The sequence below is a fragment of the Nerophis lumbriciformis genome, linkage group LG34 (genome assembly GCF_033978685.3).
Source record: "Nerophis lumbriciformis linkage group LG34, RoL_Nlum_v2.1, whole genome shotgun sequence".
NCBI lineage: Eukaryota > Metazoa > Chordata > Actinopteri > Syngnathiformes > Syngnathidae > Nerophis > Nerophis lumbriciformis.
In genome coordinates this window covers 16,002,758-16,030,181 of record NC_084581.2, presented here as the reverse complement: position 1 = coordinate 16,030,181, position 27,424 = coordinate 16,002,758, and the positions used below count along the sequence as shown (strand labels likewise).

At 40.8% G+C, this 27,424-nt stretch overlaps 1 protein-coding gene across 1 annotated transcript; it reads left to right on the top strand.

Moving 5' to 3' along the window:
• The first annotated feature begins 112 nt into the window (after positions 1-112).
• On the top strand, positions 113-26,638 carry ddx1 (DEAD (Asp-Glu-Ala-Asp) box helicase 1). The gene is made up of 26 exons (XM_061929335.2): positions 113-218; positions 319-370; positions 463-526; positions 989-1,018; positions 1,106-1,202; positions 1,330-1,377; positions 1,984-2,070; positions 3,723-3,806; positions 3,887-3,963; positions 4,044-4,116; positions 5,417-5,493; positions 5,583-5,697; positions 5,776-5,914; positions 14,301-14,361; positions 14,438-14,536; positions 14,612-14,701; positions 14,775-14,963; positions 22,335-22,386; positions 22,457-22,603; positions 22,677-22,768; positions 22,913-22,985; positions 23,876-23,948; positions 24,035-24,077; positions 24,141-24,236; positions 25,257-25,377; positions 26,269-26,638. Exons 1-26 carry the CDS (start codon positions 203-205, stop codon positions 26,397-26,399), a joined length of 2,226 nt encoding a protein of 741 aa, XP_061785319.2. The 5' UTR covers positions 113-202; the 3' UTR covers positions 26,400-26,638.
• The last annotated feature ends 786 nt before the right edge of the window (positions 26,639-27,424 follow it).

Here is a 27,424-nt window from a genome sequence, read left to right as displayed (position 1 = left end):
CAAAATATGGTTGCTTTACAATTTATTGTCATTTAAAAAAATAATAAATCCAGAATCAAACCAACACAATTATAAACGCGTTGCACATGCCCGGAACCAATGTTACGGTAAAGTCTTGTTTCTACGTTTAACTTCTGCTTAACACGTGGCACGCAGTGTCCATTTTTGCTCACGTCATATCCGGATTATTCTACCCGCAGTAATGGCAGCCTTTTCTGGTAAGATTATCCATTATATTCTATGCTGCGTTAATGTAGCGATTTACAATAACAAATTATGTGTGTTTTAACTGATATTATTAATTGTCTTGTCCGGCAGAAATGGGCGTTATGCCCGAAATCGCTCAGGCTGTGGAGGAAATGGACTGGCTGTACGGCACTCTGCACACAATACAATTTCTATGCAAAATGGTGTTGATGGAAAAGTAATCGTTTGTATTTTAATTTAATTGTTGGATTGTAGGCTTCCTACTGACATCCAAGCTGAGTCGATCCCCTTGATTCTTGGTGGAGGAGATGTCCTCATGGTAAACATATTCGTACAAAATTCATATGTAGTCCATCCATCCATCCATCCATTTTCTACCGCTTGTCCCTTTCGGGGTCGCGGGGGGTGCTGGAGCCTATCTCAGCTGCACACGGGCGGAAGGCGGGGTACACCCTGGACAAGTCGCCACCTCATCACAGGGCCAACACAGATAGACAGACAACATTCACACACTAGGGCCAATTTAGTGTTGCCAATCAACCTATCCCCAGGCGCATGTCTTTGGAGGTGGGAGGAAGCCGGAGTACCCGGAGGGAACCCACGCAGTCACGGGGAGAACATGCAAACTCCACACAGAAATATCCCAAGCCTGGGATTGAACTCAGGGCCTTCATATTGTGAGGCACATGCACTAACCCCTGTACCACCGTGCTGACCCATGTGTACAGTATATGTCTAAATGTTATTTCACCATTTAACAGCTTTTTCTTTCCTCCCCAAGGCTGCAGAAACTGGTAGCGGTAAGACAGGAGTGAGTAGCTAAAAGACATCCGCGTTTAACCCAAAATGTGACAAATATGTGACAAACCGGGACTAATGTGTTTGTTTTAAATTTCAGGCCTTCAGTATTCCTGTGATCCAGATTGTGCATGAAACACTGACTGATCAACTGGAGGGCAAAAAGAGTAGATCCAGCATCAAAACTGGTGGAACTGGTGAGAATCTGCTTTATTTCACTTAATGGAGTCAAGCTATCCCACATAATACAGTTTATGACAAATGTTTGTCATGTTTTTTTTCTGCCGTTCAACTGTATTATGTTGTGTTTATCTTCTTTGTCAGTCTTCAACAACTGGCAGATGAATCCTTATGACCGCAGCGCTGCTTTTGGTGAGAGCCACAAAATGTTTTTTTTTTTATACCTTTCACTTTTCATTTATTTTGTTGTATTTCATTAAACATTTCTATTTATTAAATATTAAATCATTAAACTGTATCAGTATTATTGGGGGCAGCATGGTGGGACAGGGGTTAGTGCATGTGCCTCACAATACGAAGGTCCTGAGTAGTCCTGAGTTCAATCTAGGGCTCGGGATCTTTCTGTGTGGAGTTTGCTTGTTCTCCCCGTGACTGCGTGGGTTCCCTCCGGGTACTCCGGCTTCCTCCCACCTCCAAAGACATGCACATGGGGATAGGTTGATATGCAACACTAAATTGGCCCTAGTGTGTGAATGTGAGTGTGAATGTTGTCTGTCTATCTGTGTTGGCCCTGTGATGAGGTGGCGACTTGTCCAGGGTGTACCCCGCCTTCCGCCCGTGTGCAGCTGAGATAGGCTCCAGCACCCCCCGCGATCCCGAAAGGGACAAGCGGTACAAAATGGATGGATGGAATATTATATTTATTTATTTATTGAATTATTATTATTATTATTATATATTTAAATATTATGTATTTAATTATTTCAATTTGATGTTTTTTTGTGTGTTTCCTCTCAGCAATCGGCCCAGATGGATTCTGTTGCCAGAGCAGAGAGTTCAAAGAATGGCACGGCTGTCGCTCCACAAAGGGCGTTGTCGCTAAAGGTGCACGCAATTACATTGAATCCGTCCCTATATCAAAGACATGCAAATTGATCTGTGGCCATTAGAAATCATTTTATTAACAGTATAGCCAACAGGTTCATTGTAAGTCATGTTTTAACATGCAGTGCATGCCAAAAGTTTGGACACACCTTCTCATTCATGCGTTTTCTTTATTTTCATGACTATTTACATTGTAGATTGTCACTGAAGGCATCAAAACTATGAATGAACACATGTGGAGTTATGTACTTAACAAAAAAAGGTGAAATAACTGAAAACATGTTTTATATTCTAGTTTCTTCAAAATAACCACCGTATTTTTCGGACGATAAGTCGCCGTTTTTTTCATAGTTTGGCCGGGGGTGCGACTTATACTCGGGAGCGACTTATGTGTGAAATTATTAACACATTACCGTAAAATATCAAATAATATTATTTAGCTCATTCACGTAAGAGACTAGACGTATAAGATTTCATCGGATTTAGTGATCGGGAGTGACAGATTGTTTGGTAAACGTATAGCATGTTCTATATGTTATAGTTATTTGAATGACTTACCATAATATGTTACGTTAACATATCAGGCACGTTCGCAGTTGGTTATTTATGCATCGTATTACGTACACTTATTCAACCTGTTGTTCACTATTCTTTATTTATTTTAAATTGCCTTTCAAATGTCTATTCTTGGTTTGGGTTTTATCAAATACATTTCCCCAAAAAATGCGACTTATACTCCAGTGCGACTTATATTTGTTTTTTTCCTTCTTTATTATGCATTTTCGGCCGGTGCGACTTATACTCCGGAGCGACTTATACTCCGAAAAATACGGTACTGCTTTGCACACTCTTGGCATTCTCTGGATGAGCTTCAAGAGATACATTTCACACCTGTGAAATGGTTTTCACTTCACAGGTGTGCTTGAAGCTCATCGAGAGAATGCCAACAGTGTGCAAAGCAGTACCGGTAATCAGAGCAAAGGGTGGCTATTTTGAAGAAACTAGAATACAAAACATGTTTTCAGTTATTTCACCTTTTTTTGTTAAGTACATAACTCCACATGTGTTCATTCATAGTTTTGATGCCTTCATGGACAATCTACAATGTAAATAGTCGTGAAAATAAAGAAACCACACTGAATAAGGAGAAGGTGTGTCCAAACTTTTGGCCTGCACTGTATCTTCGGATGTCATGTATCATATATATGGGTACAATTAAGTTAAACCCTGGAATTTTTTTTTAAATTAAAAAATAAACATTTTTAAATATTTAATATTGCAGTGCCAAACGTATTAAAATAAACACTAATTAAATGATAGGGATTTCCAGTTAATCATAAAATAGGCTTGATTGTTGACTAACTGTGTGTGAGTGCACTATTTGGCTGCAACCAGCAACAGCACTATTTTAGTGGTTTGAAGAAGTGCGTGATTTAGAAATAGGAGATATCTAATGTATATCTAGTATTCCAACATGTTTTATATGGTTTTTTTTTCCAAATATACATTATTTAAAAGGCAACTATAATAAATAACTGATAGTTATTATGTTTTGTTATAGTTAAATTATTGATGTTCATGGCAAATGGAGGAGGAGGGTATAATAAGATTGTGCGAATATTTTCATAATATAACCCATTTTGTGTGTTTAGGAAAGTACTACTATGAGGTGAGCTGTACTGACCAGGGGCTGTGTCGTGTGGGCTGGTCCACCAGCCAGGCAGCCCTCGACTTGGGTATTCATTTACTCACTGCTGAACATCTTAATGTTTTATACCTAGTATTCCCCCTTGACCTTTTTTTTTTTATTCTCCAGGAACTGATAAATACGGGTTTGGCTTTGGCGGAACTGGGAAGAAATCGAATAGTAAACAATTTGACAGCTATGGCGAGGTAATGTGATGCATTAATAAATACTGAGGTATCTGTGTTAAACACATATAATGAAATGTGGGGGGGTTTGTATTTTGCAGGAGTTCACCATGCATGACACTATTGGATGCTACATAGACTTGGACAAGAGCCAAATTTCTTACTCAAAGAACGGTATGAAAATGTGTTGTGTTGGCCACAACATTAGGTACACCTTCATCATAGGATTGCATGAAAACAAAGCTCTGTTTTTGTTGTTATACTAATGCAGCATTTTGTTATTATTGTTAATAGTTTGCAATGCTGGAGAATTGCGCTGCGTCATGCAGAGCTAAGGTGTTTCTAGTACTTTGTCCATCTCGCTCAGCAACACAAGGAAACCAAAACATTAGAAATAAGGGTGTCCCAATACAACTTTTTCACTACCGATACGATACGATCTTGCCGATACAATAGCGATCTTGAAACCTTGAGTATAAGCCGATACTGACTTTAATCTTAATTAATGTGTATATATATGTGTGTGTGTATGTATGTATGTATGTATGTATGTGTGTGTATATATATAATGTACATATGTATGTATATATGTTTATAGGGGTGTCAAAAAAACAATTTCTGATTAATGCAGATTCTTATTTGTAACGATTCTTAAAGGGGAACTGCACTTTTTTTTGGAATTTTGCGTATCGTTGACAATCATTATGAAAGACAAGAACAGATGTCTTTTGTATTTATTTTTTTACAATTTTAAAGATACTAAAAAAAAACGCTTGAAAGATGTGGCTAATAGGAGTCACCGTTGTAGCCTTCAAAGCCGTCTAAAACAACTTCAAAACCCTCCAGCAATGTTTTATATACACAGTGCAAGTCTGTATATAATGTAGTAAAAGACACATTCATAACAATATGTAATGTATACAATATTTACCGTATTTTTATCATTTTAATCATTTCCGGGAAGGATTTATTCCGCGCATTAATTTATGTTTCCATAGCAGCGCATGTCTGACTTCTGATGATAAAATTGCACATTTCAGAGTGGCCTTTTTTTTCAGGCAGTTTAAGGCACACCTGTGCAAAATTCATGCTCTTTAATCAGCATCTTGAAATGCCACACCTGTGAGGTGTGATGGATTATCTTGGCAAAGAAGACATGCTCTCTTACACAGATTTAGACAGATTAGTAAACAATATTTGATAGGAATAGGTCTTTTGTGTATATAGTAAGAGTTTTAGATCTTTAAGTTCAACTCATGAAAAATGGAAGCAAAAACAAAAGTGTTGCGTTTTATATTTTTGTTCAGTGTGTGTGTGTGTGTGTATATATGTATATGTATGTGTGTGTGTATACATATATATATATATATATATATATTTAAGCTCATTGTAGTGTGTATGTTTATCTAAAGTTGTGGCAAGTGAGTGTTTATTTATCCAATATTCCATAAGTTTTTCTTTTTAAATCAACTAGGTAATGATCTCGGTCTAGCATTCGAGATCCCTCAGCAGCTGAAGAATCAACCCTTTTTTGCTTCCTGTGTGCTCAAGGTATCACTTTATGGGAATCAACTGTCTAACACAAGACATGCAACTTGGCTTTTTATTTATTTATTTATTCTGGCTTATTTGTTTTCCAGAATGCAGAGCTCAAGTTTAACTTTGGCGCTGAGGCATTCAAGCATCCGCCCAATAGTGGTTTTGTAGCCTTGGATAAGGCTCCAGAGGGCCAAACAGTCAAGTCTTCACAGACAGGTGTGTCAAAAGATACAATGCCAGTGTGGTGTGTCACTAATTTGTTGCTTATGCCGGTAATTATGTGTTTTTGCACAGGCAGTGCCAAGGTCAGCCAGGTGAAGGTGTCCACCAACGCACCCAAGGCGCTCATTATTGAGCCATCCAAAGAGCTGGCCGAGCAGACGCTCAACGTCGTCACGCAGTTCAAGAAATACGTGGTCGACCCTAAGCTCAGGTAGGACAGTTTGGCCGCAACATTAGGAACATGTACACAAGCAAATATCTGGCCTTGAGACAAAAGTACAGGAACGCTCACATAAACTGAACTACTGCATAATTAGATCAAATGGACATTCAAAGGGTTAAAAAACAAAAAATACTGAAGTTAATTAGGACATCTGTGTTATGATCCGCTGCCCGGATCATATTTTTGTTTTTGTTTTCAAGTCACTTGTGTTTTCAGCACCTCTTGAGTTTGTTTCTGTTGCCATGACGGCAGATTATAGTCACCTGCCTCTGGTTAGTGTCCCGGACGCGCACCTGTTGCCCGGGCACTAATCAGAGGGCTATTTAGTTTACGCGCTGGCCTCACTCGGTCTGTTGGTTTTGTTTGCTCCTACGCAACAAGTTACGCTCTTGGGTTCTCTCATAGTTTACATTTTTGATATTAGCATCTTTGCTACCCTCTTGTTTTCCGTGCCGTGGTGCACCGCGCAGCATTTTGCTCTGCAATCAGAATAAATCATTTATTCTCACCTGCAAGCCGCTTCCTGACATCCCTCTGCATCTTGAAAAGACGACCTCCGGCATCACAATGCCACGCAATCGTAACAGAAAACCAACAGCAGACAGTCTTTTCGAAGAGGGCGTGGAGGATTCCGGCTACGGGACGTGGCTGGTCTTAAAGGCGATGGAGAGAGAGACTCTCCAGTATTCCCCTTTGGAGCGCGAAGACCTTTTGTGGGGGCCTGACGGTTCGTTGGTCCATATCGACTCCATCTGGCCCGAGAATGTCCGCTCACAGCCAGCCCGTACGCGTCAGCGAAAGCGGAAGTCAACCAAGAAGACTTCGGCTCGCGGCAAAGACGCACCTATCCCACAACTTTTCCCTCCGGAGCAAGCAGCCCAGGATTCTCCCCAAATATTTGGTAATTATAATGACCATATTTTCAAAGATTTCTCCGACTGGCCTGTCAATCACTGGGATTGCAGCTATGACGTCATTCCGTTGTCGCCCCCCGAGGACACGCCCCTGTCCACTTTTGATGACGTCATAGAAAAAGAAATGTTTTTGCATTCTGTTAATTCTTTCTGTCAGCCATTTACAAATGACTTTAATTCTAAAATTAAGCATTATCAGGACATTTTTGTTAATTCTAGGTCTAGTCAGTCCCACTCAGATTCTGATTTTCAAGCTCAGCCCCCAATTACTTTGGCCCCACCCCCTAAGGCTCAAGCTCCACCCACTCCTCTGTCTGCTGTGCCACATGCTGCTCTGCCTTCTCCACTTCCTGTTCCAGCCCAGTCATCTTCCGAGACACCCCTCGAGAAGTACAGTCCTGCTTGGGTGGATGAGTGGTACCGGAAGGTACTGATTGAACTAAGACTTGAGGAACAATCCCAAGCGGCAAAGGACACTCCGCATGCTATTGAAGAGCAGAATAGAGAATTTGGACAATCAAAAGGGGAGGAGCCTACCCCCCTCCTCACCTCCTCCCTCCCACCCCTAAAGACTGTTCCAGACTGCACAAGACGCGTCTGGGATCCGCTTCGTGAGGGGGGAGCTAGTACTGGGTGCTTTGCTAGTGGGCGGGCACAGCTGCGCCCAGCCAAGCCCAAACCTCCATGCCGGCCTCCGCCACCAGTCCTCCGGCATGCTAAGCCGCAACCCCCTGCCCGGCCGCCACCACCGGTTTTTCGGCATGCTAAGCCGCAACCTCCTGCCCGGCCGCCACCACCAGTCCTTCGGCGTGCTAAGCCGCAACCCCCGGCCAGGCCACCTCCGCCAAAGTCACGACCAGCACCTGCTCCAAGTCTGGTTCCCACACCAGCAACTGCTCCAAGTCTGGTTCCCACACCAGCAACTGCTCCAAGTCTGGTTCCCACACCAGCAACTGCTCCAAGTCTGGTTCCCACACCAGCAACTGCTCCAAGTCTGGTTCCCACACCAGCAACTGCTCCAAGTCTGGTTCCCACACCAGCAACTGCTCCAAGTCTGGTTCCCACACCAGCACCTGCTCCAAGTCTGGTTCCCACACCAGCACCTGCTCCAAGTCTGGTTCCCACACCAGCACCTGCTCCGCCCACGTCGACAGCCCGGACGCCTGCTCCGCCCACGCCGGCAGACGAGCCGCCTGCTCCGCCTCTGACTCCGCAGACGTAGTCGCAGAACTCTCCGGCTGCTGAACTTCTGGCGCCACTCACGCCCACCTTCTCGGCAGCCACGAATGTGGCCTTTCCGTGGTCGCCCGCCTCGCCTCCGGCAGCGGCGTTCCATTCGCCGCCGCCACCTGACTAGTCCCCGGTGGATTCGGGGACACGTGGCCTGGCGACCCTCCGCCAAAATCCTCCCTCCACCCTCCCTTGACTCTTGAACTTTGTTATAGTCGGGGGGGTTTTAGTTTTGCCAGGGGACATCTGGAATCTGTCCCTTAAGGGGGGGGTACTGTTATGATCCGCTGCCCGGATCATATTTTTGTTTTTGTTTTCAAGTCACTTGTGTTTTCAGCACCTCTTGAGTTTGTTTCTGTTGCCATGACGGCAGATTATAGTCACCTGCCTCTGGTTAGTGTCCCGGACGCGCACCTGTTGCCCGGGCACTAATCAGAGGGCTATTTAGTTTACGCGCTGGCCTCACTCGGTCTGTTGGTTTTGTTTGCTCCTACGCAACAAGTTACGCTCTTGGGTTCTCTCATAGTTTACATTTTTGATATTAGCATCTTTGCTACCCTCTTGTTTTCCGTGCCGTGGTGCACCGCGCAGCATTTTGCTCTGCAATCAGAATAAATCATTTATTCTCACCTGCAAGCCGCTTCCTGACATCCCTCTGCATCTTGAAAAGACGACCTCCGGCATCACAATGCCACGCAATCGTAACAATCTGAGCAGAAAAAATATTAGTACCATTTTTTTCATGCACTCTTTACTCCCTGGTGCTATCTCTACTCGACTAAAATTATTTCCCAGTGTATTGTTGTCATATGAAAGAATTTGAAATAAAAATTAAATTTTAACATAAAAATACCTGTCTTAAAACATTTTTTAAAATGAAGTAGCACAAAGTTATAACCAGAAATATTGCAAACAATTACCTGAAAGGACGATTAAGTCCTCTATGTACTCTAAAACCTGATTTACTAAGATCTAATTACAAACCCCGTTTCCATATGAGTTGGGAAATTGTGTTAGATGTAAATATAAACGGAATACAATGATTTGCAAATCCTTTTCAAACCATATTCAATTGAATGCACTACAAAGACAAGATATTTGATGTTCAAACTCATAAACTTTATTTTTATTTTTTTGCAAATAATAATTAACTTAGAATTTCATGGCTGCAACACGTGCCAAAGTAGTTGGGAAAGGGCATGTTCACCGCTGTGTTACATCACCTTTTCTTTTAACAGCACTTAATAAACGATTGGAACTGAGGAAATTAATTGTTGAAGCTTTGAAAGAGGAATTCTTTCCCATTCTTGTTTTATGTAGAGCTTCAGTCGTTCAACAGTCTGGGGTCGTATTTTACGCTCCATAATGCGCCACACATTTTCGATGGGAGACATGTCTGGACTGCAGGCGGGCCAGGAAAGTACCCGCACTCTTTTTTTTACGAAGTCACACTGTTGTAACACGTGCTGAATGTGGCTTGGCATTGTCTTGCTGAAATAAGCAGGGGCGTCCATGAAAAAGACGGCGCTTAGATGACAGCATATGTTGTTCCAAAACCTGTATGTACCTTTCAGCATTAATGGTGCCTTCACAGATGTGTAAGTTACCCATGCCTTGGGCACTAATGCACCCCCATACCATCACAGATGCTGGCTTTTGAACTTTGCGTCGATAACAGTCTGGATAGTTCGCTTCCCCTTTGGTCCGGATGACACGATGTCGAATATTTCCAAAAACAATTTGAAATGTGGACTCGTCAGACCACAGAACACTTTTCCACTTTGCATGAGTCCATCTTAGATGATCTCGGGCCCAGAGAAGCCGGCGGCGTTTCTGGATGTTGTTGATGAATGGCTTTTGCTTTGCATAGTAGAGCTTTAACTTGCACTTACAGATGTAGCGACAAACTGTATTTAGTGACAGTGGTTTTCTGAAGTGTTCCTGAGCCCATGTTGTGATATCCTTTAGAGATTGATGTTGGTTTTTGATACAGTGCCGTCTGAGGGATCGAAGGTCACGGTCATTCAATGTTGGTTTCCGGCCATGCCGCTTACGTGGAGTGATTTCTCCAGATTCTCTGAACCTTTTGATGATATTATGGACCGTAGATGTTGAAATCCCTAAATTTCTTGCAATTGCACTTTGAGAAACGTTGTTCTTAAACTGTTTGACTATTTGGTCACGCAGTTGTGGAAAAAGGGGTGTACCTCGCCCCATCCTTTCTTGTGAAAGACTCAGCATTTTTTGGGAAGTTGTTTTTATACCCAATCATGGCACCCACCTGTTCCCAATTAGCCTGCACACCTGTGGGATGTTCCAAATAAGTGTTTGATGAGCATTCCTCAACTTTATCAGTATTTATTGCCACCTTTCCCAACTTCTTTGTCACGTGTTGCTGGCATCAAATTCTAAAGTTAATGATTATTTGCAAAAAAAAATGTTTAGCAGTTTGAACATAAAATATGTTGTCTTTGTAGCATATTCAACTGAATATGGGTTGAAAATGATTTGCAAATCATTGTATTCCGTTTATATTTACATCTAACACAATTTCCCAACTCATATGGAAACGGGGTTTGTACAACGCACTAATCAGCAGGTGTAATCTATAAAATAGTGTGTACTATTAGTGGGCGTGTTGCGTGTGATCTACTAAAACTGCTTGTGCAATTGAAAGGTGACATAGACCGCCTTATTTAAATGAGGATTTTGGTTGTACTATAAAGGGGCATCACCATAAAGACACTGTTATTTACTGCACATTCATTTGATCATGCTCCTACCTGTGGCATTTTGCTATGTTTTCAAACAAGCAGGAGACATCTACCACTTTTTATGGGCATTTTTCAAGCAGTCGTGCAGTGCATTTACATTGACACCTCTTTTTTTTCTTCTTGTTTTTGTGCCTGAAAGCAAATTGGCAGAGAATTAGGAAGTGTTATTGTGTGTCCAGCCGTGGAAGCACTGAAACAAAAATGTTTGCACAGAAGGCAAAACCTGTTGGAAGTGGGAAGGGTTTTATAATATTCTCAATAAAAGTTACAAAATAGCGACCGTCAAACGTTTTACTTATTCTGGAGACTACAATGCATTTTATTGATTACATTTGTTTTTACGTAAAAAAACCTTATTTATAAAGTGTGGCGGCCATGATTTAGCTATGTGGTGCGCCACATTCAGTTACATTAAGGGGAAACCCTGATATTCTATGTGAAAAACAAACGTCATTAAACAATTTTAGATGAAACCAAATTGCATCAATTAAATTTGTATTAATCTGCCCCTTAAATCATGCAGCAATTATGAAATTATAAAAGGATGTTGCTGAATAGACAGTGTCTCCATATTTTTTTATTTGCGTAATATGTTGAAGTGTACACGTAGAATGTAGGATTCTCTGTCCATTGTCAGTCTTTGCAGCACAAGCACTCCTCTCTCTGATCTGTGTGTGGATCTGTCAGTTTGCACGTCTGAAATGCAAAATAGTGCTTCAAAAACGGTCATAAGTGTTGATAAATTACATTGCGTGAGCTTTATAATGAATTTGTATTTTCTCCTCCCAGTATTGTGGGCATTTTGATGACCAGCATTTATTTTGCAAAATAATGACAGAGAGACAGATATAGACGCAAAATGAATTGCAAGCCTTAAATTGGTCACATTAGAGATACAATCTACTTTGCACATGTTTAGTAGATCAGCTTTGCGTGTGCTATCAAGTTTGCTTGTGTTTTAGTACACGCAAACCTTTAGTAAAGCAGGCCCTTAGGGGACATGAAAAAATATATATATTTTTTCCACACGACCGCAATCAATCTGTTACAATGTGTTTGAGGCTTAGATGATGTCATCGTATAATTTGCATAATTGGCCATGACACATTTGTTTGTAATTTTTAATGGTTGCTGTCTAAGACATAAACGATAGGGAAAAAAAACCAAGAGCAGAACAAATATGTTTAGAAAAACAAATTAACGTTCTTCTTTCTAGGGTGTAGCTTGTTTGAAAGGAGCAATACATGCTTTTGTGTTAGTCTCCAAAAGTGTCCACTGAGACAAGAAAAGGTTGTTAGATTTGTCGCTGGTCGCTTTTTTGAAAAATAAAATCTATAGGCGTCTGAATATTCTTTAATATTGGCACACTATATATTGGAAACACTGATCCCTCTTGCTTCGTCTTCGTATGCTCTGGCAGGTCAGGTTCATTTGAGCTGTGTGAAGAAGCAAAGTTAGTATGTCATCTGCTGTACGGCGTTGTAGCAACAAGCTACATTCACACATTATAATGAGCAAAGATGAACAGGTAGTGCCAAATCTATTTGTGGCGGTCCAAATTTATTTGGAGCAGGTCGTCACAAATACATTAATTTATGGCAAACAAAGTATATAGTGACACTATGTCTTGTAAATAGTGACTTTGCATTCAGAGTATAACCCAGTATATACTAGTGATGCGCCGATTGATCGCCCATTGGTCAGTTACTAGGGATGTAACAATATTGTATATACTGCGGTATTGCGGTTTCAAAATCCTCCCAGTAAATGCCGTGACTCAGTGCTTCTTTATTTCTGTTACGCCCCTCCAGAAAGAGGAAAACATTCCGCACTCTGCCGTGACTATAAATATAATTTGTCTATAAAATTGTTTTAAGTACACCTCTGTATAACTTTGTATCCTATTAACATTAAATAAAATAAATACATTTAGATCAATAACATACAATAACATCAATAACAAACAATAACTTTATTAACATTATTGTAACAGAAAATATTTGAAGTGTATATGTTTGCCTGACTTTCGAAAAAAAGTATCCTTATTTAAACCATAAACATTTTTTGACCGACTTGAACCATTTCATATTGAAAAATAAAATTAAATAAACTCAAAAAATAAGAATGTTAAATTGATCAGTAAAATTAACTCAGGAACACAATATATGAAACACTTTAACCTACAAAACATCCATCCATCCATGTTCTACAACAATGAATAAAACAATTTGTGCAGATTTTTTTTTATCAAAATGAGGAAGTCTGGATTAATGGCTACAATGATCACGTTTTGCAGTACAGAGCTTTTCGAAGCGGGGTTTCAAGCATGATATTGCATGATACTGGCATTCCCTTGGCATTCCACCGTGCCAGGGGTAGTAACTTCACACAGTGGTTGTTCCCGCACATTTCTTTGCTCTTAAAAATACATGTTTGTGCCGTAGTAATATACATGATTAGAACATACAGCATTTTTGCCGAGCTTTTTTGGGGGGACAATACCACGATAATATCGTACCATGGCCCTGATACTGAGACAATATCATACCGTGGGATTTTGATCTTGTTACATCCCTAGTATTGGCCGATTATTGCCTTTCAATGCCAATCACAAAAGCTAACCCCCGCTGGCTGACACTTTATTTTTGGTCCCTCAGCTAACAGTGGTGGCTCTCAGTTCCCCTACGTTAATAATAATAATAACCTCCATTGCAGCAATAAACTAAACATGTTACACACTGGGTAAGAACAAGCAGAAACAGTAAAGATAGCATGCTAATTGATAAACTAGCCCGAGAGCTAGCTGGCTTGAAACAACACAAGAAATAAGTGCTTAGTAAAGTTTAAAAAGTGTAGATGGAAGTGTGTCACAGCACAAAGTAAGCCGTTATTAACAGGAAATTAACAAGTAAATTAATAAGAGTCTAGAGAGAAGACAATATAACGGAAACATAGTCTGTCGCTGTGAAGCGGCCAGGCTACACGCAAGGGGAGGACAGATGGATATATATATCATTAGTGTCGATACTAAGGGTTGTATCGGTGTATGATCGAGATAAGAGTGATTAGATTTATATTTTTATTTAAAGAAAAAAAATTGGGGGGTATTTTTTTTTATTATTATGTTTACAAACTCGGGACTAATTCCATGGACACAGGAGGACCCTGAGAGCATAAACTAAAGGTTTTAATTATTAATCAATGCTTGTATTGCTTAGTTATTGTGTACAAATGATACTTGCTTGGTTTAAACAGTGAATAAAGAAGGAGTTTAAATATTGTGTTGATATTGTTACACTCACCACAAATACATTCTAAAATGTACAGTTATTACATGTGATCTGCATCAACTGATCTCACTCATGGATGATCCTCAGCACACACCCCTAAAAGGAAACACTCTTAGTATCTACATATATTCAATAAATATGAATGTTGTATTTTGTCGCTCTGCAGGGAGCTGCTTGTGATCGGCGGTATGGCTGCCAAAGATCAACTGGCGGCTCTGGAACTAGGCGTATGTGTCCTTAATATAAACTTGCTGCTGTGCACTTTCTGTTCTTTCTTTTCATCCAATTTGTCTGTTCCGACAGGTGGACATTGTGGTGGGAACCCCCGGCCGACTGGACGACCTCATATCCACTGGGAAACTCAGCCTGTCCCAAGTCCGCTTTCTAGTCCTGGATGAATGCGTATGTAGAGATGCATTATTATCGATGACATTATCACTAAAGGAACATTGATATATTTTGTGTGTGTGCATTAAGGATGGCCTCCTGTCAGCGGGATATACAGACTTCATCAACAGGATCCATAATCAGATCCCTCAGGTGACATCAGATGGCAAACGGCTGCAGGTAAGATACACTTTACATCCAAAGAGGATCGAATGCTAATTTTCTCGTCATAATTCAATCTACTTGCCTCCAGGTGATTGTGTGCTCGGCCACGCTGCATTCCTTTGACGTTAAGAAGTTGTCCGAGCGCATCATGCACTTCCCCACTTGGGTGGACCTGAAGGGCGAGGACTCGGTGCCCGAGACAGTCCACCATGTGGTGGTACCCGTAAACCCCAAGGCAGACCACCTCTGGGAGAGTCTGGGAAAGAATCACGTCAGGGTGAGTTTCACTGGAAGCTGCGCTGCAAGTCAGCACTTTGCAGTGGAAAAGCATACATTTTACCTCCAAAGTTAGTTCGCTATATAGCAGGATTCTGTGGATTGGAACGCTTATAATGTTTTTTTATTTTCTATTGTTATATCTGATAGAATTGTGCCAAAACCACAAACCCTTGTAGAGGTGTGGCCAAATAGTTAAAATGTTGGTGCATATCAGGATAATAGTGCAGCTCCAGGCCTTTTATTTAAAGGTGACCTATGATGATTTTAATCTACATTTGAAACACTTCCTTGTGGTGTAGATAATACGTACTGGATATGCTTGGATGTAAATTTTGCTCCACAGTCACCTTTATAACCTGTTTTTTGAGTCTGTCTGCGAGATGTGCATTTGTGGATACATTCCCTTCGGAATTTCTAAAATGTATACCGTTTGAACTGTGTGTGTGTGTGTGTGTGTGTGTGTGTGTGTGTGTGTGTGTGTGTGTGTGTGTGTGTGTGTGTGTGTGTGTGTGTGTGTGTGTGTGTGTGTGTGTGTGTGTATATATATATATATATATATATATATATATATATATATATATATATATATATATATATTGTAGATTCCTAATGAAGCCTTTAGCTTGACGCTCCTCTACTTTCTCCTGCTCCGCTTGCTGCGGCGACAATAAACAAAACTCCAGACGCTCCTCTTCGTTTTGTATCGTTTACTTAATAATTCAAAAACGTAAAACAATAACGATGTGGGAACAAATGAATGGCAAAATAAAGAGAGTTTGTTACAGTAGGTGTTAGAAAAAGCAAGACTAAGAAAAAGTAAGAGTGAGGTCAAAAAACTGTGTGGCTCAATTCCCCCGCACCTGACTGCCATTACCCATAATGCCCTGTGTCCAAAAACCAACCTACCACACAGATCCTTCCGCCATATATGCAATTTACACAGTTACGTCATCAAACTGTTTAGACAAATGTAATAATTATTCTAAGCATGCAAATATATACATTTTCGTATTATGCAAATAAATAGTCCCATTTTGGCTGAATAAACATAAAGCACCTTCCATAAAAATGTAAATGAACTTAAACAGCATTTAGGCTCCTACATTACCGGCCCCTAATTGTTATCAATGTCCTTGAAACAATTACTTAAACATGTTAACTCAAATTCAAGGTGCCTAAATAACCTTAATACTTCTCAAAGAAGCTTGTAGTCCTTTGCCCCATTCAACTTGAGGTCTTTGCTTCGTCTCCATACTTTAATGATCTTCTGCTTCTTGAAGAAGACATAGCTTTGTAATAGGGCGACGAAGCTCGTTAGTCTTAGTTTTCACTTGAACTTGACGAACAAGTCCGTCTCCACCAGGAAAAGTCTCTAGAATTCTTCCAAGTGGCCAGGAATTTCTGGGTGAAGTATCGTCCACGATCAGCACCACGTCTCCAACACGAAAGTTTCTTCTAGGTGAAGACCATCGCTGACGTTCTTGAAGTTGCGCTAGGTATTCCTTACACCAGCGTTTCCAAAAGATATCCGCAAGGTATTGTACTTGTCTCCATCTGCGACTGGCATATTGGTCGCACGGATGAAACACTCCTGGAGGTAGCTCAGGTTTGACCTTCAGCAATAACAGATGGTTGGGTGTGAGAGCCTCCAAGTCGTTGAGGTCTGAGGATGTCTTTGTGATGGGTCTGCCGTTTATGACTGCTTCGGCTTCACAAAACAAGGTATAAAGACCCTCTTCATCCAAAACGTGTTCCTTTACGGTAACACTCAGTATTTTTATCACTGAACGGATTAGCCGCTCCCAGCTTCCTCCATGGTGAGATCCTGCTGGTGGATTGAAATGCCACTGGATACCTCTTTGTAGCAAGTGTTCGTAAATCTTCTCGGTGTTCCATTCTTTGATTGATTTCCTCATTTCGCTGTCAGCTGACCGAAAGTTGGTTCCATTGTCGGAATACATCTCTTTGACTTGTCCTCTTCTGGCGAGAAATCTTCTGATTGCATTAAGACATGCATCGGTGTCGAGTGAGGATGCGATTTCCAGATGTACGGCTCTTAAAGCAAGACACGTGAAGATGACGCCATACCTCTTTACATGTCCTCTTCCCCTCTTCACTTGGAACGGACCAAAGTAGTCCACACCGACTCTTGTGAAAGGTGGATCGTCAGGTAGGACCCTGCATGTTGGTAGATCTGCCATGAGTTGCTTTCCAGCGGCTCCGTGGAGTCTTTTACAGATGACACACCTGGACAAAAACCTTCTGATGGCTCCAATGGCTCCGGGTATCCAAAATTTCTGACGTAGATTGGCCATCATGTGATTCCTTCCGGCGTGAGCTGTTAGGTCATGAATATGTCTCAACACAAGCCTTGTGATGTGTGAATCCTTAGGCAATATGGCTTGCTGCTTGGAGTAGTTAGGCATTGCTATACGGCTCAACCTTCCACCAACTCTCATAACTCCATCTTGAAGAATTGGATTTAACTTGAAAAGTGAACTACTTTTCTTTACTCTTTGATTTTTCTCCAGCATCGCCCAATCTTCTTTGAAACTTTGTCTTTGACAGAACTTCACAATTTCTGTTTCTGCTCTAGTCATGTCATCACAAGTCAGACACTTTCCTTCGACATCTTTCTTGAATTCAAGCATCTTACTTTCTTCTCCTGATGTTCTTAGTTCGTTTCTTTTTTCCTTCAGCTCTTTCAGCAGATCTTTGAATTTTAGAAACCAGGCAACAGCACGCTTCAATGCTGTCCAAGAGGAATAATGGTTCATCCACTGATCCACAAAATCTTTGGCTTCTTGTGTCTGAATGACGTATACATGAGTCACTCTTTTGACCTCTAGGTCGTCCATATCCAGCATTCCAGGATCTGGATTTTTAGGCCACTGGTCTTGTGAGCTGAGCAAGAAACTTGGTCCTGAGAGCCAGCTCTCATTTTTCAAAAATGCTTCCACGGTCTGTCCTCTTGAGACGTGATCAGCGGGATTCAGAGTGGTGTTAACATATCTCCACTGAGATGTCTGAGAGTGCTCCAGGATTGCCGCGACCCTGTTTGCAACAAACGTCTTGAATCGGGTACACTCACTGTTTAAGTACTTGATCACCGCCGTGCTATCTGTCCAAAAGATAGACTCCTGGATCTCCAGTTCAAGCTCTTTTCTCAGAAGCTTATCCATCTTTATAGCAACTGTGGCTGCAGTCAATTCCATTTGAGGAATAGTCGGAGACTTTAGGGGCGCCACCCTCGTCTTTGCCATGATCAAGGTGGATTGAGCTTCACCTGTTGAAAAGTGCATCAGCAAGTAGCTTGTGGTTCCGTAGGCATCTTCACTTGCATCAGCAAAGTGATGAAGCTGCGCAAAGGCTGGCACACCAAACTGCTTTAACTTGATGCATCTGTCAACTCCAAAATGTTCAAGCTGTGACAGACTTGAGATCCACTTTTTCCATCTCTCAATCACTATGTCTGGCAGGTCTTGATCCCAACTATATTTCTGCCGACATAGATCTTGCAGAATTCTTTTAGCAGGCAATATTACTGGAGCTAGAAAGCCGAAAGGATCAAAAATTGAACTTACTATGGAAAGCAATCCTCTCCTAGTGTATGGTCTATCTTTGTGGTTGATCTTGAACTTGAATTGGTCTGATTCGGCACACCACTGGATGCCTAATGTTCTCTCCACTGGCAGGTAATCCTCATCCAAGTCCAGATCTTGAAAACCCTGTGCTTTTTCCTTTTCTGGGATCGACTTAAGCAACTTCCTGCTGTTGCTTGACCATTTTGTCAGCCGAAATCCTCCTTTTGCCAACATTTTTCTCAACTCAGCACACAGGGTAATGGCTGTATCTTCATCAGCAACTGACTTAAGACAGTCATCCACATACAAATTATTGTTGACAGACCTTGCTGTTTCCTGTCCAAACTCGTCTGCAAAGTCTGTTGCACATTTTTGAAGTGCAAAGGTTGCAACACTTGGTGATGATGTTGCGCCGAAAATGTGAACCAACATCTTGTGTTCAACGAGATCCAGCTTGTATAGTTTCCATCAGGCCACCAGAGAAACCTCAGGAGATCAGTGTCTTCGTCGCTTACTCCAACTTGATGAAACATGGCTTCCACGTCCGCCATAACCGCCACAGACTCCTGGCGAAATCTTATAAAGACCCCTATTAGTGAGCTGGTGAGGTCAGGTCCCTGCAGAAGCTGTTGGTTTAGTGAAGTACCTTGAAAGCTTGCGCCGCAGTCGAAGACAACACGCAACTTCTGTTTGGTTGGATGTCTTACTCCATGGTGAGGCAGATACCATGTTCGGCCCTCAGTAGGTTTGCGCTCTTCACCTTCAAGCTTTACTGCATAACCTTTTCTTAAAAGGTCATCCATGAACGCCACGTACTCTTGGTAAAACTTGACGTCTCTCGAAAATTTCTTCCGTAGGTTCAGTGCACGTTGCTCTGCAATTGCCCTGTTATTTGGCATACACAAAGGATTCTTCCTCACAGGAAGGCAAACATTGTAGTGGCCATCTTTAATTACTGCAGTTTGAGACACCATACTGATAAACTGATGGTCGTCCTTGGACATCTCAATGTTTTCATTTTGTCCAGCATCAGGAAAGTCGTGCTTGAACTGCAGCTGCCAAAGCTCCTCAAGCTTCACCACTGAGATTCTGTTTGCAGTAATTCCTGTCAATTTGTCCACTGCGGTTCTGTCACTTCCACCTCCGAGTGGTCCATTTACTGTCCAACCTAGCATTGTTCTCACAGCGTATGGTCCATTATCCACACTTTTAACCACTTGCAGTGGCTCCATCGCTTTGGGAACGTTTACTCCGATGAGTAATCCAATCTTGGCTTTAATATTCGGTATTCTCACCTCCTTTAGGTGTGGCCACCTATCAATATCCTCTTGTCGGGGAATATTGTCCTTAGAGACAGGAATGTCTTTCTGTGTATAAACTTCCTTTAATTCCACAAACTCTTTTCCGTCCAAGCTGCTGATTTCCAAGCCAGTCACGATGCTTGTGTTCACGACTGTGTCGTTTCCCATTGTTCGCAACGAGATGCTTACATTGCGTCCACTCACATTCAGTTGGTTTATCAGTGACTCTGTGGCAAAAGTAGCTGAACTACCTGGGTCCAGGAAGGCATACGTGATCACTGTCTTGGTTCCTTTTTGTGCCTTGATGTACACGGGAAGGATCGAAAGAACACAATCTTCTCTACCGGCCCCAGTGACACCACGGGTTTCAGTTGTTTGTACAAGGGCACTTGATATTGATTGCTGTTCAAAATTGTCCTTTGTGGTTTCTTCTCTGGAGTCTTTATGACCAATGTGTAATAATGTGGGATGCTGTCTAGAGCATTCTTGACATTGAAGTTTTTGTTTGCAACTACTACTCATATGTCCATGCTTTAAACATGCAAAACATACACCTTTGCTTATCAAGAAGTCAATCTTGTCTTTGTGTAGCTTGCTCTTGAATTTCTTGCAAACTGTAAGGCTGTGTTGCTCTCCGTTACAATAAACACAAGGTTTTCCAATAAAGTCCACCGAAACTGTGCGTGTTTTTGTTATGATGTGGTTATCATTTTCTGTCTTGGGGGGCACAACGACTGTTGTAAACACCTTTTTTGGTTTGAGGGTTTCTACATATTGTGGTTTTATTTTCTGTCTCACAGAATCTTTCGTGTTCATGGTGGTTTCTTTTATGTTCCCATAAAGCGGATTCAAAAGATACTTGACTTGCCGGTTTACAAAGTCCACAAAATCCTTAAACTTAACTCTTGTCTTTGTTCTTTCTTGCAAGTCGCATGCAAACTTCCTCCAAGGTTCCCTGAGTTTATATGGAAGTTTGTTTGTCAGTGCCTTTATATTAGGAGGAGCATGTAGAGTGTGTCAGCACGCGCACACTCGCAGAGCGCACAAGCAAAAACACAGTGGGGAGTAAAACTGGCAAATAAAGGCAATTCTACTGTTTAATAAAGAGGGTACGTGAAGTGCAATATGGAGATATTTGGGCTTCAAAACAATCAAGATGACGTGTTAAACATGGAAGCACCACGCTGCACTTTGACCAGGCATGTTTTAATTAAAAACTTTTTAAATTAAATTTAAACGTGCCTGCCAGAGGTGGCATGATTTACGTATTACAATCTTTGCTTCAAATTTAGGTAAACATTTTAAGAGACATGCACAATGAATTTAAAGGTAATGTACAGTAGTTAATGAGCTCCCCTGCTGTGCACATACAGATAAGTAGACTCGCACACAGCTGTTTGGCTTAATGCCAAATATTAGCAAAGTGAAATTACCAAATTTTGTTACAAATTTCTACGTTTTGTGTTTTATCTTTAACAATGTGTTTTAATGCAAGTGAAATTACCAAATTTTGTTACAAATTTCTACGATTAACAATGTGTGTTTTACCTGCTTCATGTCTTAGACGTGTACTTTTAGCCATAATATTGTTTTTTGTATTTACTAATGATTTTGTTCGTCTTAAAGCACAGACCAGGAGTGGCAACCATAAATCATGAAGCATTTAATACAATGTCAGTAACGCTTTTTATTCTATTCCAACCTAATCCTAGATTATGGCAGACTACATGTAACATATACAATTGTAAATTGTTCTTTGAGTGCAACAAGAAAATCCCAGTGTGTTTAATGCATTTTAATTTTAATTTTAATCTTCTCAAATGGTTCTTTGAGTGCAATAGGAAGCATATATTTAATGTATAGTAAGATGTTTTGTTAAAATGAAGGAAAAAAAATCATAAACATTTAGGTACACCTGCACACTGGCCGATCGATTCAGGAATACATGTTTTCGAAGCATGTATATCACAGGTCAGTATTACACAAGATTCGATGAAAATAATACTTTATCATATTATTTATTTGTGTTTACTCACAGGGGGAAGAGTTAATCCCCCTCATGCTGAGCGCTTTACTAAATGTCAAAATAAGTACGTGCATCCCGCTAGGATGTCCCAACGCAGCCAGACTGTAAAACCCCGCAAACAGAGGCATTCAAAACTGCGTGGAAAATCACACCGAAATGCATGAACCTCATGATTTGATACTTTGGCCTTGACTAATGCTAATGCAAGTATCCAACATTGTAACAACATTTATAAGCAAGAAAAGACAGAAATGATCATAAGTCCCCTGTAAATTACTATTCCAGTCAATTTGTATCAAAGGCCAAGTTGGGACAGTGGCCTACCACAATCGAACATATTGCACATTTGGCACCCACTCTATAATGTGCATTACTGCCCCATGCAGGACTGATCTAAAACAGCATGACACCACATAATTTATCTGACGGACACTATTTTTTGTTTGTTTGATTCTTAGACTGATGAGGTCCACGCCAAAGATAACACCAGGCCAGGCGCTAACTCTGCAGGTGGGGTTTCCTAACCATTTTTTTCTAACCACATAGGCCACTATAATAACTTGTATTTTGTGTGGTAAAGAAATGTGGTCGGAGGCTATTAAGGTGCTGAAGGGCGAGTATACAGTAAGGGCCATCAAAGAGCACAAAATGGACCAGGCCATTATCTTCTGTCGCACCAAGATTGACTGTGACAACATGGAGCAGTACTTCATCCAGCAAGGCGGAGGTAGGAAAACCTTCCCATGAAGAAATACTACAGATGTTGGGGTTTCTATTCACTAACGTGAACTTTCCATCAGGTCCAGACAGTAAAAACCACCAGTTGTCTTGCGTTTGCCTCCATGGCGATCGAAAGCCCAATGAGAGAAAGTATAACCTGGAGTGCTTCAAGGTAAAGGAGTACTACAGTATTTTTGTCCAATAATAAATGTTCTTTAAAGCAACCGTTCTCAAGCTTTTACATCAAGTATCACCTCAAAGATATGTTTGCATTGCATCACCGTTGTTTCCTACTAACATCATCTTGTGTCCTCAGAGGAAGGAAGTCAGACTCCTCATCTGCACGGATGTTGCCGCCAGAGGGATCGACATCCGCGGAGTTCCTTACGGTAACATTGACACACGTACCTTCCAATAGAATCAGTAGTGGTGTACCAATACAACTTTTTCACTTAGATACAATACCGATATTGCAACCTTGAGTATTGGTAAAAACTGTGATGTGGAATGTTAGAACAGTCTTGATCAAGTGAAATTATTTAAATAGAGAATGTCCGGAATGGACTGATGCTTCCTTTATCTATATGCTATTGAAGTGGAGTGGTAATTGTTTTTTGCAACTCCTCGTGGCCACAATAATTTAAGTATAGCTCAAAACGCAGTAGGTTGAATGATGCGGACACGTTTGTTCCTGGATACTTTCTAATACACCTCTGCTTTGGAGACTTTGTATGAGTAAGTAATACGTAACTAAAATTACTTGATACTTGTTTTATATTTTATATGTTTTATATTATGTTTTAGACTGCAATATTGTTCAATTAAAGACACTTAATATTACGTATGTCTCGCTTGAGTGCTACTGTGTGGCTGCTAGTTCCTTGTAGCCCATAGCCTACCATGCTTATTGTAAAAGACTAAAAAGCAAGAAAAAAACAACCTTGTGTGCTTATTGGAGGACATTCAGCTGTTTATTGGTTTGGCTGCAGGACTGATTGCATTTGAACGCTTACCGGTATTATAAACATTTTTGTTGCAAGCCAATATAATTCCATACTTATTTTTTTGCTGATATCGGAGCGATATCAATATTGGATCAGGACACCCCTATATTATGTTTTAACAGTTACTTCAGTTTTAGTTCTGTTTTAATTGTCTAAAGACAGAATACATAGCTTCCTCTGCTGGCCCTTGCCAAGTATTAAACACAATATATGAGAAGAAAATTGCTAACATCAGCGATGATAAATGCTATGTATTGCTACTCTCATTCCTGCAGTGATTAACGTCACCCTGCCCGATGAGAAGCAGAACTACGTCCACCGTATCGGCCGAGTGGGCCGAGCAGAGAGGTTTGGTCCCTTTTTGCATAATATTTGTGTATTAGCGCCTGGATTTTTAAAGTTATTGTCGCCATATTTGCTTTCCAAACATGCAGAATGGGCTTGGCTATCTCTTTGGTTGCTATGGAAAAGGAGAAGGTAAGGTTAGATGAAGTCAAAGAGGCTTTTTTCTTTATTTTCTGCATATTTGCGATTACACAGGTGTGGTACCACGTCTGCGCCAACCGAGGCAGGGGCTGCTACAACACCCGACTGAAGCCGGACGGCGGCTGCACCATCTGGTACAACGAGAAAGAGGTGGCCGACACAAACATTCCACTTAGGGGTGTAACAGTACACAAACATATCGGTTCGGTACGTACCTCGGTTTAGAGGTCACAGTTCAGTTCATTTTCGGTACAGTAAGAAAACAACAAAATATACATTTTTGGGTTATTTATTTACCAAATTTGCAAAATCTTCCACCAAAAATATTTTTCTTAGTGGAATATTTGATGTGAAGTAATCGGAACCTTGGATAGGTCAATAATTCATAATAACATTGATCTTGATTCAATATTATGTTTTGAGCAATGACAGTTTGAAAGAAAAAAAACAGCTTTGTTTTATTAGTCAACATTGAAATTTTTCTAAATTACATTTAACCTTTAAGCTTTTTTATTTCACTTTTGTTATGTTTTTGTTTATTTTAATAGTATTTTTAGAATGTGCCGTGGGCCTTTAAAACATTAGTTGTGGGCCGCAAATGGCCTCCGGGGCACACTTTTGACACCCCTGCTATAGATATTAAAAAATTTAATCTGATAAATCTATGGATAAAAAGCATAGCCTGGCGACACATGCGCATTTATCATAACTCTTTCGCTCTCTCTGTCTGTGCCCCTCCCTCACGAATGCTGCTGCGCGCACAATTTGTTTTGTTTTTAACCCCTTCTTAACCCTGAACGTACATTGAAAATACACGCAACCCTAACTCAAAATGCCGGACATTTGAGGCATTTAAGAAACTCCACCCTGACAGCTCCGCAACAGAGGACATGTCCGGTGAAAAGAGGACGTATGGTCAGTCTATTGTAGCCCGTTAGCTGCTAGCATGCCGTGTGTTGGGCCTCAGTGTGCATTGTTTACACAACGTGCGTTACGCTACTTAATATGTCGGTGTGGAAACTCGTTCGGTACACCTCCAAACCGAACCGGAACCCCCGTACCGAAACGGTTCAATACAAATACACATAATTCCACTTAATCCATTCAGGAAGTCCACGCACGTTTGTCCTTACCCCCGTTGTCCTTTTTATTTCCACTTCCCGATCGCAGCTCTTGTCGGAAATTGAAGAGCACCTCAAGTGCACCATCACCCAATGCGAGCCGGACATCAAGGTCCCGCTGGACGACTTCGACGGGAAGGTCACATACGGCCAACGCAAGGCACTAGGAGGTGCGTGTCTTCTGATTTGTCCATGTTCACCCATAACAAAATCAAGAAACTGCAAATAATCTCTTCTTGGGTCAAACTGTTGCCGTTCTAAGTTTTTTTTAAGTGTAACTGTCAAACAAGTGTAAAAAGAAGTTAACCATTGTTAATAGGTGCAATAAGTAAGACAAGAACACAAAATGTAAGAAAAGATTATAAACAGCTCACTTATTTTGTTATTAGCATTATTGTTGACGTATTGCAGATTTAATCATATTGTACTGGGCAATCTGGACAGAGACGATTGTACCAAGGGTCCACCTTCATGAGTGGGGTGTGCGGTTTACGACTTTAAAAAAACAGGCCATTTTGTTAACTTTAATCTCACTGCAGCCATATTGTACTGACCAGCCAGGACAGAAACATGTTCACTACATTGCTGTATTACAGTTTCCTTGCTTGATGGTTGTCATCTCATTTTACCCTTTTCTATATGGTAGTATTAAGGTTTTGTTATTAGTTGTTTTTCCCCAGAAAAAGTTGTAACTGTCCAAGCTGTTTTGCCTATCTTTCACTATACCGGTACTTATGAGGGACAAGAACAAAATAACAAATTATGGTGATATACAGTGCAGGCCAAAAGTTTGGGCACAACTTCTCATTCAATAGGCTTTCTTTATTTTCATGACTATTTACATTGTAGATTGTCACTGAAGGCATCAAAACTATGAATGAACACATGTGGAGTTATGTACTTAACAAAAAAAGGTGACATAACTGAAAACATGTTTTATATTCTAGTTTCTTCAAAATTGCAAACCTTTGCTCTGATTATTGCTTTGCACACTATTGGCTTGTGATTGTCCCCTTTAAATACTAATGTACTAACTACTGTTGTGGTGCTTGTTGACTTAGGTGGCAACTACAAAGGTCACGTGGATGTGCTGGCCCCCACGGTGCAAGAGCTAGCCGGCTTGGAAAGGGAGGCCCAGTCATCGTTCCTGCACCTGGGATACATGCCCAACCAGCTCTTCAAAGCCTTCTAAATGCAACTGGCTGCTCTTAAGCTGTAGGTCATGAAAGATTTACATTTTCAAATCCATCGCACTTAAGAGTGTCTTAGTGCTCTTATGAAAACATATGTTCCTCATGTGAATGCTACAACATAGCCTGTTTTTTTCTGATGAATTTGCCTGGTAAAGGTATTTATTTTTGAGTGATTGGTTACAGAGTTTGTGCATTTTGATGGCTCTGTTTTCTCTTTTGAAATAAACTATGGCAGCCACTCAGTGTGCAGTCATTTCATTAAAAAAACGTGATTATCTATGGAAGGTCAAATAGGACAAAATTAGGTAAATAAATAGATCCTTAAATAATTAAATGAGTCATTGATTTGTTATATTTTAAATGAAATCCATGAATGTCATCAATTCATGTAATCTTAAATACATGGAATTATTTATTTTAGAAGACTGAGGTGATGTACCAACCTGCCACACAAAGTGACGAAATGGAGAGAAACTGGCAGCAGTTGACAAGTTCACTTATCTAGGCAGTACCTTCTCTTGCAGTGTGCACTCTGATGACGAGGGTGCTACCAGAATCGCCAAGATCAGCTCTGCCTTTAGGCTGTAGCAATTATTTGTGTGGGAAGGCAAAGACATTAACCTCCTAACAATGTTAAGTGTCTACAAATCTATTGTCATCACAACAGTCTGGTGGAGGCGCTAGCTGTATGGACTGGACTCTCACATTATCATGAATAATTCAATCACTGTACTGTACCCACTTGGCATCCATTGCAGACAGTCATCCAAGAGGGCGCGGGCGTCCCCACTTCGGCCCCTTTCCAAGGTTTCTTCTTCTCATTTAGGAGCCGCCATCCAACACTGATTTCATGTTAGTCAGTAAAGAATGATCTGCCTGTTCATAAAAGGCATATAGACTCAATTGCAAGGTCAAGATCAAAATGGTGTTTATTGAAAACATGTAAACTAATATGTGACATAGCCTCGGACTGGAAGGATGGTAGCCTAATTGTTAGTTATTTCAGTTTATACAGTAATATACT

Bases quoted from the DNA above. Each gene is read 5' to 3' on its own strand.
- ddx1 (XM_061929335.2), top strand. The intron at 2,071-3,722 runs GTGCACGCAATT...TTGTGTGTTTAG, and splicing joins AAAGGGCGTTGTCGCTAAAG to GAAAGTACTACTATGAGGTG. The intron at 5,698-5,775 runs GTGTGTCAAAAG...GTTTTTGCACAG, and splicing joins AGTCAAGTCTTCACAGACAG to GCAGTGCCAAGGTCAGCCAG.